The sequence below is a fragment of the Aegilops tauschii genome, chromosome 2 (assembly GCF_002575655.3).
Source record: "Aegilops tauschii subsp. strangulata cultivar AL8/78 chromosome 2, Aet v6.0, whole genome shotgun sequence".
Lineage (NCBI taxonomy): Eukaryota > Viridiplantae > Streptophyta > Magnoliopsida > Poales > Poaceae > Aegilops > Aegilops tauschii.
In genome coordinates this window covers 392,531,455-392,546,854 of record NC_053036.3, presented here as the reverse complement: position 1 = coordinate 392,546,854, position 15,400 = coordinate 392,531,455, and the positions used below count along the sequence as shown (strand labels likewise).

At 43.4% G+C, this 15,400-nt stretch overlaps 1 protein-coding gene across 2 annotated transcripts; it reads left to right on the top strand.

Moving 5' to 3' along the window:
• Positions 1 to 2,845: 2,845 nt before the first annotated feature.
• On the top strand, positions 2,846 to 14,974 carry LOC109747801 (kinesin-like protein KIN-7E, chloroplastic). 2 transcript variants are annotated; one of them, XM_020306823.4, is made up of 25 exons: positions 2,846 to 3,456; positions 3,555 to 3,652; positions 4,705 to 4,794; positions 5,326 to 5,378; positions 5,657 to 5,722; positions 5,806 to 5,859; positions 6,180 to 6,239; positions 6,500 to 6,578; positions 6,926 to 6,993; positions 7,264 to 7,323; positions 7,446 to 7,550; positions 8,186 to 8,290; positions 8,457 to 8,564; positions 8,637 to 8,783; positions 9,058 to 9,240; positions 10,199 to 10,369; positions 11,426 to 11,662; positions 12,164 to 12,304; positions 12,426 to 12,551; positions 12,780 to 12,830; positions 12,924 to 12,971; positions 13,041 to 13,277; positions 13,353 to 14,027; positions 14,214 to 14,303; positions 14,468 to 14,974. In XM_020306823.4, exons 1-25 carry the CDS (start codon positions 3,074 to 3,076, stop codon positions 14,486 to 14,488), a joined length of 3,456 nt encoding a protein of 1,151 aa, XP_020162412.1. In that variant the 5' UTR covers positions 2,846 to 3,073; the 3' UTR covers positions 14,489 to 14,974. The 2 variants fall into 2 exon arrangements, with proteins under 2 accessions (XP_020162412.1, XP_040255065.1); XM_040399131.3 differs by having other exon boundaries at positions 2,896 to 3,456; positions 11,429 to 11,662.
• Positions 14,975 to 15,400: the final 426 nt, after the last annotated feature.

Sequence of the window (15,400 nt, the reverse complement as noted above, 5' to 3'; positions counted from 1 at the left end):
CGTGACAACATACAAGAACGCACGACCTAAGGACAACTCCAACGCGCTGACGCAAACAGTCCTTGGATTTGTCTGCTTTTTGTCCATTCAAAAGAGCAACACGCGTTTCCGGTTTTAAATTTGGGTCGGTCGGTGCGTCCAACACAACAGACATATTAGTCCACATCATTAGAAAAAACCCGACTAGGTATGTAATATTTAAATTTAAAACATACAAATTAATAAAACATAATTAGACATTAAACCACCGCCCAAAGTCCACTTCAAACATAATTAAACATTATTTTTTAAAAACTGCAACCTCACAGCCACCCCAGCCTGCAGCCCTAGGCGTCGCCCTCGTCCTCAGAGCCGATGAGGTCGAGGAACGCGGGTGCCGCAGCCCATGGGAAGGCCTGCTAGTAGGCCGTCAGCGTCGCCTGCTCCCGCGTCTGTTGTTGCGGCTGCTCTGCTGCACGGCGCACGTGCTCCTCCTGCTCCTTCTTCCGTGCCCACCGCTGTCGGCGCTCGTCCTCCTTGCGCTCCAGCTGCATGCGTCGCTCCCCGTCGGCATGCTCCTCCGCCAGCGCACGGGCCTTCCACTGCTCGATATAGGCTGCCTCCCGCGCCTCCGTCGCACCTAGCCACACGGGTGGTGTGCTGACCCACTCTCGCACGACGCCGTCCCACTGGTACCTCTCCGTGGCGACGGGTGCTGCCGACGTGGGATCAGGCTTGGGCTGCGATGGTGGAGGTGGTGGTGGTGGTGGAGGGTAGACGTAATCCCCCGCAGTCAAGAGCTGGAGCGCCTCCTCCAGGCCAGTCCAGCGGGCATCCTCCTCTCTCTTGGACTCCTCGAGGGTGTGCTGGTAGGCCTCCTCCAATGCGCCCAGGTACACCGCCTCGGCCTCCTCGTCCTCTTGCGCCACCACCAGGGGTGGTGGTGCAAAGCTGGGCTCGATTTGGATGGCACCGCGGTGGCGCACGTCATGCTCGGAGGCGAACCAGACGTCCTAGTCGGGAGAGTCTGGCGCGTACGCGGGGTAGCGGCGCTGCACCGGCCTCAGGAGAGCACGCCGCTTGCGGATCTTCCCCGCACGCGCATGCGGTGACTGTGGCACGGCTGGCACCGGAATGTAGTGGGGGTCGAGGTGCCAGTCGCGGGGGAAGTTGATGTCCGGCCACGATAACAGGACGTCGTACTCCCAGTGGTAGCGCGCATGGTGCATCGGGATGTACAGCTTGTCTCGTTGCTGACGGGCCCTTCCCTCCATTGGCACAAGCGTCTACCTCGCGCGGACCGCATGATGAGCTGGCCTCGACGTTGTACTTGGCCTTGCCCTTGCCTTTGCCAAAGAAGCCAACCATGGGTAGGGTTCCTGTCTGTCGGTGAGGGGGCAAGCGTGGCCAGATGTGGATGGGAGGAAGAGGAAGTGGATGAGGCCGCCCCCCCTGCACGCTTGTCATTTAAAAAGTGTGTGGACTCCTGATGCTTCCACTGGCTACCATGTGGGCCCGAGGTGGGTGGGTCGCATTCAATGTGATAGTGATGGTGGCCGGGCGGTCGACACGCCTGCCCGAGGTGGACACCGAGTGGACGCGCGGCATGTCCGTCTTGTGTCCATGTGAACGCAAATCCGGTGCAAATTTTGGGCCTGAAATGCGTCCACACGGACACGCAACGGACAGGATTTGGGTTTGGGTTGGCGCGTTGGGCTGGCGTTTTCGTTCGTTTTAAGCAAAATGGACACGCGCAGACCAAATGCGTCGGCGCGTTGGAGTTTCCCCCAAAAGGCTTGAGGGTTGTGGAGGGGGGATTGTAAATTTTGGCACTTTTTTTAGATCATACATGTAAATTTTCATACATGTTCTCCATTCTATCCACATGTGCTACGATATATTCCTTGATAGGTGGGACTACACCATCTCGGTCATGTATGTCCATCCTTTTCTTCTCCACCTGTCATTTTTCTTGCCAGAAGTCGCACACTCCACATCTCTCCGCCGCCCTTGTCTTGACCTCCTCGCCCGCCTTCCCCCATGCAACAATGCATTCACCCCCTCCATGCCATCGTGTCTATGCTTCCTGACACCCATCATTCTAACACCCTTCTCCTAACCCGTGCTCAACCTCTCTCATCGTGGGGGCAGGGTGAACCCTGCTATCAAACAAGGTTCATATGTAAGGGAAGGAGAAGAGAAGAAGACAACCGGGGGGGGGGGGGAGTTGTTGACTATGCTGAGTCGCTCTTATCAATTTCATGGGTTTTGTAAAACTTAACGCTGATGCATCGTTCAATCAAGACCTTCTAAGGGGTTCGACTAGTGTGCAATATTGAGAGATAAGAAAGGTAAATTTTTTTGCCAGGGAAATATGAGAATAAATGTGTGCACGGATGTCCTGATAGATGAAGCATTGGCACTGAGGTTCAAATTATCCCTTGTGCAAAGGCTAGATTGTAAATGCCTTGTTATCAAGTTAGATATTTTGGATGTCATTAACACCATGAAGAAACAAAAGATGTTATGCGGGAACGGTGACAATCGGTTTTTATAATTCATTATTATATGTTTTGTGACTTCCCACTCATTACTTTTGAACATTGTAATAGAAAAGTGGACAAGGTCACTCATAAGCTTGCTAGATTGGCTAGATTGTTTACAACCTATGATTGGTTTGAGGAGCCTTTGAATGATATTGTAACCCTCCTTATAGACGATGTAATGAACAAAGTCTTTCTGTTATTAAAGAAAACATTTAGGACCACAAGAGAAAGAAAATAGTGTCTAGACTGTGTGATCCAGATAATAGCCGCCGGTAAGCACACCATCGGTGGTCTTAACCCCAAAGCCCCCAGAAAATTTCGGAGCTTTAGACCAAAGTGCCAAAAAGGCGGCACGACCAAATCGACAAACGAGGCCACGGCGACCCAAGCTGGCAAAGCTCCCCTGAGGAAGACGGCGACGACACACCAAAGCAAAGCCCACGAGCCTCCCCTCCATCCCCACGAGGTCGCGCTCGTGCTCGCCTGCTCCCCACCAAAACCCTAAGCCCCCCACCCTGGGCCCCCGCTCCAACCTGAGCTCTGCGACAATGTCGTCGTCGTCGAAATCGACGCGCTCCAGCATTTCCCCTTTCCGATCCCGCCGCTCGTCCGCGGTGGCGGCGCCCGCGGCGCCTCCAGCGACGAGGACCTCGTCGGGAGGCCGCGCGTCCACCCCAGCCTCCTCCGCGCGGCCCACCACCCCGTCGTCTTCCTCCGGTGGCCGCCCCACCACTCCCTCCGCCGCCTTCGCGCGCCCCGCCACCCCTACCTCCGCGCGGCCCACCACGCCTTCCTCTACCGCCTCCGCGCGGCCAACCACGCCTTCGTCGGTTTCCTCGCGAGCGACCGGGAGGGCGCCGTCCGCCGCGGCGGTGGACGCGTCCAATGCCAAAGAGAACATCATGGTCACCGTCCGCTTCCGCCCCCTCAGGTGCGCTGCTGATTTGCTAGCTTTCTGCTCCTGAGGACGTGAGGTTCTGGGTTTTGTGCTTATGTGTTTCAAAATTGTTTGTATTTGTTGGTGTGTAGTCCTAGAGAGATCAACAAGGGGGACGAGGTGGCTTGGTATGCTGATGGTGACAACATGGTGCGTAATGAGTACAACCCGAGTATCGCCTATGCTTTTGGTGAGTGATTTTCAGCCCATTTCAGTTAATATTACATACTGTATTACAATGTAGATTGTGGAATCGGTGATGTTAAGGAAATGTCCTCACATGAAACAGAAGGGATTACCATATTCGGGGTTTTCTTTGTGAAATGAGGGTAAAATTGTTTGATGACTAAATGCTCTGTTGGGCCATCGAGGTGTAAATGTAATGGATATGCCACTTTTGTGGTGAGAATGTTGATATATTCTAGTAATAGACCGTTGAAGTCAGTTCCAGCTCTATGGGATGTCTCACCTTTGTCAAGCTTGCTTTATATCATGCAAGCTCAAGATTGTGATGAGAATGTGTGCTTGTTAGTGAAGTAGCAAACACATGGTAAAGATTAATGTGCTATTGTTTTGAATCTGAGGTGCTGTTACACCAAAAGGACAGTTAACATTTTTCTGAGAGGTACAAGGCACACCACTCGTACACAGCACACACACACACATCCACATGCCGCTCTGCTATCCGCACCAGGAAATTTATAGATGCCACGTAGCCTCCAGACCGCAGGTAGGCATTATCGCACTAAATGTGCATGTGTGAAAGTACCTGGAAAATGTGCGATGCCTAGTTCTTGACCCAAGGGCCGAAACAGCTGGGTTGCCTACACAACTCCAGAGCTAGCCATCCGAGCAAGCTCGTATCGTAGGGTTATGCTTGGTTGGTGGTTGGTGCCAAAACATGCCGTACCAAAATTTTGGCAGCCTATGATATTTTGGCTCTTATTTGGTTGGTTGCCTATGAAATCTTACCAACTCTCCTCGCATTCTCTTCACAAATCTTGCCAATCTTTTGGCCAACAAAGGGTCAAGGAATCTCTAGCCAATATTTTGGCTTGCCAATGGGTGGCAAATTTTGGTAGGGCATACTATGGCATGAACCAAGCACACCCTTAAAAACAAAGCTAATATCAGTGATCATAACTTCATACTTTACAATTTGTGACATCTGCCAGGTTTGCGTAGTTTGCTGAAATCTACATCTTCTTTGTTTCCATTTGTTCAATTTGTTCAATTTTGCAGATAAAGTTTTTGGTCCAGCTACTACAACTCGCCGTGTATATGATGTTGCTGCTCAGCATGTTGTAAGTGGTGCCATGGAAGGAATCAATGGTATATTTCAACTCTTATTGTTTCTAATTTTTAGAGTGAATTATGTTCAATACTAAATGTAAATTTAGTGGACCAGGAACCACCGTTATACCCCTATTAATATCTTTAGTAGGATAAATATTTGGTAGTAAGGTAGATTTGGGCAACATACAATAAAAAATCTGACACAGGGATGCATACTGGATGGATCTGCATTACTTTTCATAATGCCTTTGAGGGAACCTCCATACCACGTTTATATCCACCTTTGCAGTGCCAACTTTGTTGTGATCGGACATATCTGGTCTCGGGTCTCACATGCTTCTTTGTTACAATCAATATTACATAATTGTCAGAATCTCGGATTTCCAGTGGTACCTCTACTCTCTTTCCCCTGAAAAAGAAGCCAACCGTTCCTCTACCTTTAATTAGGACGTACTCACTTAAATAATTGGTCATTGCTAGTCTTGCCTTCTTTCTCTTGTATATAGTGTTGTACTTTTACCTTCTGAGATTTGTTCAATTACCAAAATATTGCTCTGTTTCTTTCAGGAACTGTTTTTGCATATGGTGTCACTAGTAGCGGGAAAACTCATACAATGCATGTAAGTTTGTGCATCCTCTAATTGTTATGTGTGTGCATTTGTTATCTTAATTTTTCTAACACGTCTAGCGGTGTGCTTCTACGTACATGTTTCTTCAGCAGAAGACATAGCTTTACGGTTTAACATATATAGCTATTGTGTATTGTCCTCTTTTCTCTCCTATGAGTAATGCCTACCACAGTTTACTTGACCTACACACATAAGCATGTGGAATTTGTTTTTATCAGCAGCAATACTGAATTCTTTTTCACGGTACACTTGGATTACCTTTATTGCAGGGAGAGCAAAAATCGCCTGGAATTATCCCATTGGCAGTGAAGGATGTGTTCAGCATTATTCAAGATGTAATTTATTTATATGTTTCTGTCTGTAAACTGTAAAAAAGATCGGGCTCGAATGACATCATTATTTATTTTCTTGACCTCAGACACCTGGACGAGAGTTTCTTCTGCGAGTGTCATATCTCGAAATTTACAATGAGGTGACATATCTTTCAAGCAATGCATTTGTTTGCTGCTGATTTGCAACACAAAGATGAATTATCCACTATGCATTGGAGATTTAAATACATAGATTTGCTACCTCATAGGAACCAGTTTGTTTCTTATCTGTATATGTCAAGATATAAGACCAGGAGTCCCATGCCATGCACTCCTGATTATGATAAACCTGATGCAGTAAGGCTTACTTAGAAAACAAGCTTAAAATGGTGGCAAAATAGTAATCTGGAGTAAACTTTTTCCAAAATCACTCATTAATATGTTTAGTAGTTGTTCATGCTTTTGATTTTGTCATTTGCAGGTTATAAATGATTTACTTGATCCGACAGGACAGAATCTCAGAATTCGAGAAGATGCACAGGTACCTGGTCATTGGATAATGTCCGTTAATACTATACAGCACGACAATCTAAACTAGATGGAATCTTATATTCGTTTCTCAATATGAATTGTTGCATACTTATCACTTATGAGTTCTTATTTCACATTGTGTGTTGATCTATTTTGTTCCCTTTTCTCATTTCTCTGACGAGTCTCCTGTCAATAAATGTTGATCTATACTAGATTATACTTCCTTATTAGCCACTAATAATTGTACCCTCGTTCTTTCTATTCATTTAGGGAACCTATGTGGAAGGGATTAAAGAAGAGGTCGTTTTATCACCTGCACACGCACTCTCTCTGATAGCATCTGGAGAAGGTATTTGTTTTATCTAGATAACATCCACTCCTTTTCCCAGATTATCACCAATCGTATCCAAGGAAGATTTCCTCAGTTCCGTGGAGACTGCTTCATCTCCATGTTTGTCTTTGTGATTTCTTGTGCTAAAATTTAAACCTACAGTATAACTGGCTTTGCTGGTGAATCCGTGTACTATGTGTGTATCTCCGTCTTTGACCTTCTGTAACTTCTGTGTGTGGGTGCATGCGATGCTTTGGCAATTCATTATTTTTATTTACACCTTGAAATTGAATTACATTAACCTTTTTGAAAAAAAAGAATTACATTAACCTTGCACTGAATTACTGATGCCGTTGCGTCTGCAGAGCACAGACATGTTGGATCCAACAACTTCAATCTTGTCAGTAGTCGGAGCCATACTATCTTCACATTGGTATTCTCTCTCATCCCTCCCACCTCTCTCTCTCTCTGTCTCTCTATCTCTCATGCACACATCTGTTGGCGGACACTCTGACAGTGTTTGCATCCAGTGTACTGCCAAATATTTAGTGCTTGCTGAGTCTGCAAAATTATGTTAACTGTTCCATGTTCACTGAATCGTAAACTCTGCTGTTTCTTCCATTGGGAAGTTGTTTGATGTAGTCAGTTAATATAGTTTCAGCTCAGGTAGAATTGTTAAACTTACAGTGTTACACACCTGCAGACCATTGAGAGCAGCCCCTCTGGTGAAACTGAAGAGGAAGAAGTCAGATTGTGCCAATTGGTAATTCCTCTCCTCGAGTATGCTTATAGTTTTCATACCATTTCAAGCACCTTACTGATTGTCATCTTGGTAGAATTTATTCCTACATGCTCTTATTGTTTTAATCCTTATAATTTTGTCAGAACTTAATTGATCTGGCTGGCTCTGAGAGTTCCAAGACTGAAACAACTGGATTACGTCGTAAAGAAGGTTCATACATAAACAAAAGCCTGCTCACTCTTGGAACTGTAAGTATCCTGCAACCTGCGCTGCTGCTGATTTGTCTTCCTTTGTGATATTATGGACAAATATATAGTCCCTCCGTTCCTAAATATGTCTTTTTAGAGATTTCAAATGGACTACCACATACGGATGTATGTAGACATATTTTAGGGTGCAGATTCACTCATTTTGCTCTGTATGTAGTCACTTGTTGAAATCTCTAGAAAGACAAATATTTAGGAACGGAGGGAGTACAATATTAACTCTGTAACACATTTCATCGAGTTGTCCCATATATGCTAGGATTAACTTGCTGTAGTTGCTCATAGCTGATCGCTACAACCTGGATCACATGACGCTTAACCTCAAATATAAATGACTAGTTGGAAGGGGTACTAGGGAAATGATCACATTTTATTCGCTTATTTAGTTCTTCTCATGGTGTGCCAAATCTGCTAGGTTTAACTTGTGGTAGTTGCTTGTAGCACTAATAAGACAATTTTTACATGCATGTCTCCATAGCTGATACTAACCTGGATCCTCATGGTGCTTAACCCCAAATATGAATTACTAGTATGAAGGGATACTAGGGAAACGATCACATTTTTGTACGTTTATTTAGTTCTTCCCATGGTAAATTGTCGATGACATTTTCTCGCAGGTTATTGCTAAACTTACAGATGGTAAGGCCACCCATATTCCCTATAGAGATTCAAAGCTCACACGCTTACTTCAGTACTCTCTGAGTGGGCATGGGCGCATTTCTGTGAGTGTTTCTTTGTACAGTACACTTGTGCTTTCTATCTTAAGAAGATCCTTTATTTATTTACTTATTTTTCACCTTGGCTTTGGGAACCTTTCCATGTATATATGTGGACTCATAAGTGCAAGTAACTTATGTTGATATATTCTCACCCTTATCTTCGTCACAGCTTATTTGCACAGTTACCCCTGCTTCCAGCAACACCGAAGAAACACATAATACATTAAAATTTGCCCACAGGAGCAAGCATGTCGAGTTGAAAGCTTCTCAAAATAAGGTAAGAATCAATCAGTCTTGAATCCATATTGTAAGGAAGATGCTTGTTACTGATGATAAATTTTCTTTCCAGATAATTGATGAGAAGTCCTTGATAAAGAAGTATCAAAAGGAGATAACATGCTTGAAAGAAGAGCTGCAACAACTGAGACGTGGAATGATGGGAAATGGGTACATTCTTCCCACGGATCAGGAGGATCTTGTTAATCTAAAACTTCAGGTATTTTTTAACATGTTTTTCAGCACCTAATAAGGTACGTACTTAACTATTGTCCATTTGTTCTGTTTCCCTTCTTAACACGAACAAAATCGTCACTGCAAGACTAACTTTTCTTCCACTAAGTGTGCCTGTACTCCATGCATATTGAGATACTTTTCTTTCAGATGGCATAACTGTAGATTAAACCCGACCTGTTCCTTCCGAACATGATTACTTGGGCCATATTTTTATCCATGATGATTAATTTATTACTGATATTCTCTTTGTGTGATAGCTTGAGGCTGGCCAAGTCAAACTCCAGTCAAGGTTAGAACAGGAAGAGGAAGCAAAAGCAGCATTGATGGGTAGAATTCAGAGGTTAACAAAACTGATACTGGTATCAACCAAAAGTTCAATATCCTCAAAAGTTTCAGGACAGGCTAGCCTCCGCCGACGGCATTCATTTGGGGAAGATGAGGTTTCTAAAGCTCAAGCTCTCTTTCTTCTTTGTTTGGTTGCAACATCTTAGTCTATTAATCTAACTTAACATAAATTTTGTAAAGAGCCTTATAACAAAAGTTAAGACATAAACTGAGAGTAATAATGCAAGTGTATTTAGCCGATAGTGCAAGTGTGGAAGAGGAGGGTAGGTACTTCCTCTATTTTGTTGTTTTTGTGGATCGAATTAAGGAGGAGGATGTTGAAGCTTCCATTTTTTCTAGGATGTTATTTTATCTCACTTTCCTCGACGTTGCAGTTAAATTGCTACATGGTTGCAGCTTTTGTTCACACTTATGTGTATCATGTGAGGTTACTCTGTGATGATGCAATTGTTGGCATGGCATAAAATTACAAGTGCTCTAGAGTTCTCCAACAGATGGATGATGTTTTACCTATCTGGATTAATTTGATTAAGAAAGGACAAATGGAGTTGTTCATCTTGAAATTTTTTACCTATCATACAAAATTCTTACTTTGTTTGCAGCTTCTACTTTTCGGCTGTGCCTTTGTTCATGTGAAACCTTTGTAATTTTTATGTAACCTACTTGTTGATAGGGTTCTTCAATACTGTTTTATATTAAGGAGTTCTTTTTCTAAAAGTTTTTCACTTCTACAGATGTGGGTACACCTACTAATCCCATTTTGTACGAGAGCTTAGTGCATTGGATCCCGGCAATATGCAATCAAAACATACTCTTCTGGGCAGTATATCTAACTGAATGACTAAGTAGCTATATGTAGCTGAAATGCTCAAGTAAAAATCGAATGGAACATGAAAATTGCTCTGCATTACGTTTTCAACAGCATATTATGGTTGTATTTTTTAGAATAAAACATTGTTTCTTGTAGTTAAAAATGCATTATTTTTCCTGATGATTTACCCTGTTTCGTGCATTGGAGTATGCCTATTGTTCTTATTCGGTTTCTTTTTGCAGCTTGCTTATTTACCTGATCGTAAGCGGGAGTACTCCATAGAGGATGATGATATTAGCCTTGATTCAGAGTTTTCGATTGAAGCAAAACTTGATTCTAACAATTCTGACGAGCCTGCTAGATTTGATAGAAGGAATCGCAAACGTGGAATGCTTGGTTGGTTCAAACTAAAGGTGATTTCGTGCTATGGATTATGTAGTTTGTGTTTCTCAGTTTCTATGTTAAATTTTGTATTGGCACCACCGATTTTTATTTTTTTGTTCTCTCCTGGTAAAGGGTTGCATGCTTACAGTAGGCAATTTAGCTTTCCTGGTCATTCAAAAAGGATATAATTTAAGGAACACATTAGGTGGTTTTACTGGAGTCTTGTAGTTCATTTTATTCTAAATGTGCTCTCCTCCAATTGCATTTACTTTTTTTTTCTTCTAAATATCTCTTGCAAGATAGGAATGCAGTACAATAGTTTCAGTTCAAATAAAGAAGGAATGAAGTACAGCTAGGAGTTGCTTGCTTGCAGGCTTCTATACATTGGTAGTAAAGTATGTTAAGCTTCATGCACCAGCCAACACATACACACTTCAACACCCCCCCTCATGTGTGACGCGGGAACTCAACACGTGAATAGACTCAGAGGTATGGCTCAAGAGGCCTACACGTGGACACAGGGGGGGGGGGGGCAAGAACAATTTCTTGGATAAATCACGAAAGGCGGGACTTGAACTGAAGACCTTAGCCTCTGATACCATGTTAAGCTTCATGCACTAGTCAACGCAATTAAAAGTACGAACTGATGCAAAGGGCTACGCAATCCGCATATACACTTCCAACAAAGTACTTGGTTTTGGTGGTTGAGATCATAAATATCAGCCCCATCTTCTACCTGATTTTTAAGACGTGTAGTTCCACTTATGCGCCCCTCTTTTTTATATACACATGGAACACTCAGGCCTCGTCTGTCACCATTTGTTTGATGCTCTCTAATTGTTCAGCTATCTTCGTTGGTGTTTCATATAGCTTTGTGAGTTATTTTGTTTTTGTAGCTTGTACTCCCTCCGTTCCATATTAGTTGTCGCTGAAATGGATGTATGTAGACATATTTCAGTGCTAGATACATCCGTTTGAGCGACAACTAATATGGAACGGAGGGAGTAGTAGCTTAGTTTTACAAGCTATTTGAGTTAGTAATATAAGTTATCTGAATTACCCATTGATATATGTTACTTATGCAGAAGTCAGAGCAATTATCTGGGCTATCACCTAGTGCCGATAGTGATAGCACTGCTAGCGGCTCGCCTTCCTTCTCCAGATCATCACAACAAAAGCACCTATTGCTTGACCTGAAGGATGGTCGAAGGAAATCTGTGACTAGGAAAGCAGACGATTCAGCACTCGGTGATTCTTTTCTGGAGAGGACTCAAGCTGGTGATTTGTTTAGTGCCGCACCCATAGTACGGCACCCTCTGCCGGTGAGTCTGTTTTCCAACTTTTTACATTTTCACCTGTTGCTCTCATTCTACCATGATGCACACTTCCAAATTCATGCCTTCCCTTCTCTTGGTTGGCACAAACTATGCTGTGAAATATGCTGGAAACCTTCCATGTTAATTAATAACAAAACCTTCTAGTTCTGGATTGCTGCTTGCTGAAGAACAGTGGCTTGCGGAGAGCATTCACACAAAGATGGTTGTTACATATATAGGGTAATGTGATTCCAGATTAAAGCTGTTGACAAGTGGACTCAGCTATAACGGATTTTAGTTAAAAAAAGTGTACTTTTGGCTCTGAACTGCGAGGGTCGTCTGTGGCCTATGTTCCTTGCCTGGCTACCTCTTCTGGCTAGAGCAGCACACATCCCATGGCTTAGCTAATATGGCAGATTGACTCATATTGTCTTTTGTTTTATCGTGTTTTTGCTATATTCAGTGGTTTGGACTCGAACTGAATCAACTGACACATTACATGTATAGAGTGGAACAACTATTGTGGATCAAATAGATCTTCTCCAAGAGCAGGTCAAGATGCTGGCTGGGGAAGTCGCATTTTCTACAAGCTCACTCAAAAGGTTATTAGAGCAAGCAGCCAACAGCCCTGATGATTCACAATTTCAGGTAAATATATCTATAATCCTTTCTGAGCTAGCTGGGCATATTTATGTGATATCTTCTTTAGCTCAGCTATTTATTTAAAAGATATACTTATCTGAGCATTCCCATTCCTCTTTTTCTGCAGGACCAAATTGAGAGATTGAAAAATGAAATCAGTGAAAAGAAATCACATATACATGTGTTAGAACAGCGCATAATGCAATCACTGGAAACTACTGATGACCCAGCTATTAGGACTGAAATGACCCAGGTAATAGTTCTCAAGTAATGCTAAACTGGAAAGTTTGAATTTGTCTTATGTTGCCTTACATGCAAATTTCTACAAATTTTCATTTGAGCATTCTTCTTTTGTTTTCGTTAATTAGGTCTACCTTAACTTTCTTGGTCGCGTTACTTATTTGGTCAATGAGTCATATGCTATAGTGTTTTGGATTCCTATGTTAATGATTGAAATGTTTGTGTAATGTGATTTTTTCAGACCTTTTCAAGGTTGAGCACGCAATTGAGTGAGATGACATGTGAACTGGAGGTTTGTTCAATGCCACTTTGTCAGCTAATCTTTGTTTCTTTGGTTGATATTTATCCTATACTAATTACTGCTTTGGATGTGTTGTCTCTGCAGATCATGTCTGCAGATAATAAAATTCTTCAAGATCAGCTACAAACAAAGGTGAGAAAGGGCGGGAGAACAGTTATTTTTCATCTCCCACATATCAGTCTAATGTTCTTGTTCAAGTAGGTATCAGAAAATGCAGAACTCCAAGAAACAGTTGCACAATTGAAGCGACAAATCAGTAATTTGTTGAAGGCCTCTAAGAGTGAGAATAATGTGGCCGATACGCAGTTTAGTGAACCATCAACGTCAAGAAGTTATCCTAAGGATCAGGCAGATGAATTCTCAAGTCATGAGAACATTCCCTCTAGAACAGCGGAAGAAAATAAGGTGTCGCCATTAAAATCTCAAGTGCTCATGCAGGTAAGCATCACATCCCCCTAAATTTACCTGCATCCAGTTAGTCTGTCACTTCAAACCTAAAAACCAGCGCTGCAGGCTGCAGAAATTGAGAATTTGAAGCAAGACAAGCTGAGGCTGACGGAAGAGAAAGATGGGCTAGAAATTCAGAGTCAAAAGCTGGCTGAAGAATCGTACTATGCTAAAGAATTGGCAGCTGCCGCTGCAGTCGAACTAAAAAATCTGGCAGAAGAAGTTACCAGGCTTTCTTACGAAAATGCAAAGCTGGCTGCAGACTTTACTGCAGCCAAAGAGCTTACTGCATCAGTCACAAGGGGCAATGACACAAAACGCCGTGATCAAGATAATGGAATTTTGGTTGAGGAGATGCAGAAAGAGTTGGTTGCTAGTTGCCAGCGAGAGGCTGCCTTAGAAGACACATTATCGCAAAAGGCCCGAAGGGAAAATGAGCTTCTGAAGATAATTGATGATGCAAAGTGCCATGAGCATGATTTGGAAAATGAACTGGAAAACATGTGGGCCCTTGTTTCAAAGATAAAGAAAGAAAGCTCTCAGGATGATTTGTTCGAATTTAAATCAAAGCAAAACGGCTTTCATTCATCGAAGACTGATACTGGTAGAATCCTAAGTGATATGGAAGCTTCAGATAATTGGAAATGGGATGGCATCAGTACTTTGGAAGAAGCCAAAGCTGCATACAATTTTGAAAGAAGGCGCTGCAAAGAGTTGGAAAACGCAATGTCTAGATTGAAGGTGATCCTATTATATTTTTACCGTTGTAACAAGTGTCCTCTCTGAAAGCTGGATACATCTCATCTTTATTTTATGCACAGTATTTCTTTCTGCTAGAAGCTTACCTTGAACCACATAACACAATATACAGAGATGACTCGTGTGATGTCCTTCTATTCTTCTGATGCACGTATTGGACCTTTTCAGGGTGAAGATATCAGAGGCTTGGAGGTTAAAGTCCTTGAGGAGCTACAAAATTTTCATGTGGAAGCACTGTCGAGGATTTGCCAAGAAAAGGTACGTTATCTCATTTCTACTTAATTTTCTGAACTTCCTGCCAGTTGCTACAGTCTTGCAGTTGAGCACATCTGAGAGAGAAGGCTTAATTTCATACCTGTAGATTTTGGGTGCTTGTAAGTACAGCACCTATCTCCCCCCTACTTACCGCTTGTAGTTTACAGATGGCAAAGCAGGTGCTATAGCAGGCCTGCTTGTTCAAGCTGAGTCTTGCGGCCATATCTCATGTTTGTCGGCTGCTGTTTATTCACACGGTATATTGCTGCTACAGTCGAAGCATGTGAATTCTATTGCATTAAGACTTACAAGACCAGATCAGGGCACTTCGAACAGCCATCCTTCGCCTGTGTTATCAAGAAAAAGGGGAGGCAAAATATAGTTCAGTTGCCCCGATGTTAACCTGCCGGGTGCTTACTCTCCTGTACAGTTTACTCCACTAGAAAGATCTAACTGTAGATTGTATTTACTCGTACTACGGCCTAGCAAGAAGACGCCAAAGGCGTAGCTAATCCGCGCTTTTGCTTCCAGAGTCAGAGATGTAATCCCGACTTCTTGAGTTGAACAGGTGGAACTGTTTGTTTAGCGTGTTTGTATGTGTTTAGGTGGATATATGTAGTCCCGACGTACTTTGTTCCCTGGAGCAAAACTGCAGCCTTCGCACATTATTTTCATTTTTCATGCGTGATCGCCGTATGCTTGGGGCTGTACTTGCTGCTGGATTTGACTTCAGCGATCAGCGGCGGCACGGATTTCCGGCTGATTAAAGCGTCGCTACGGATTGTGCAAGCTAGGGTTCCACGTTTGCGCGCGGCCGAGATCTGGGTTGGTGGTGGTTGTCATATGGTGCCGCGAGACATTCTTTTTCCACGGTTGATCCAGGAGACCAGTACGTGTGTGTGCGCCCGCCGCCCAGGTCCTCCGATCCGTGTTCCGTTGCTGTACGGCGGCACCGTCGGCAAGGATTTTTATTTATTTTTATTTTTGCGGGGGGCCAGGAAATGAATTTGTGTGTTGGTGTCACGGCAGCAGCTATCGTGGACAAGCATGCCTTTGATTCGCATGTCAATTGTTGATCTCTGGTCGAGGTGATCAAGCCA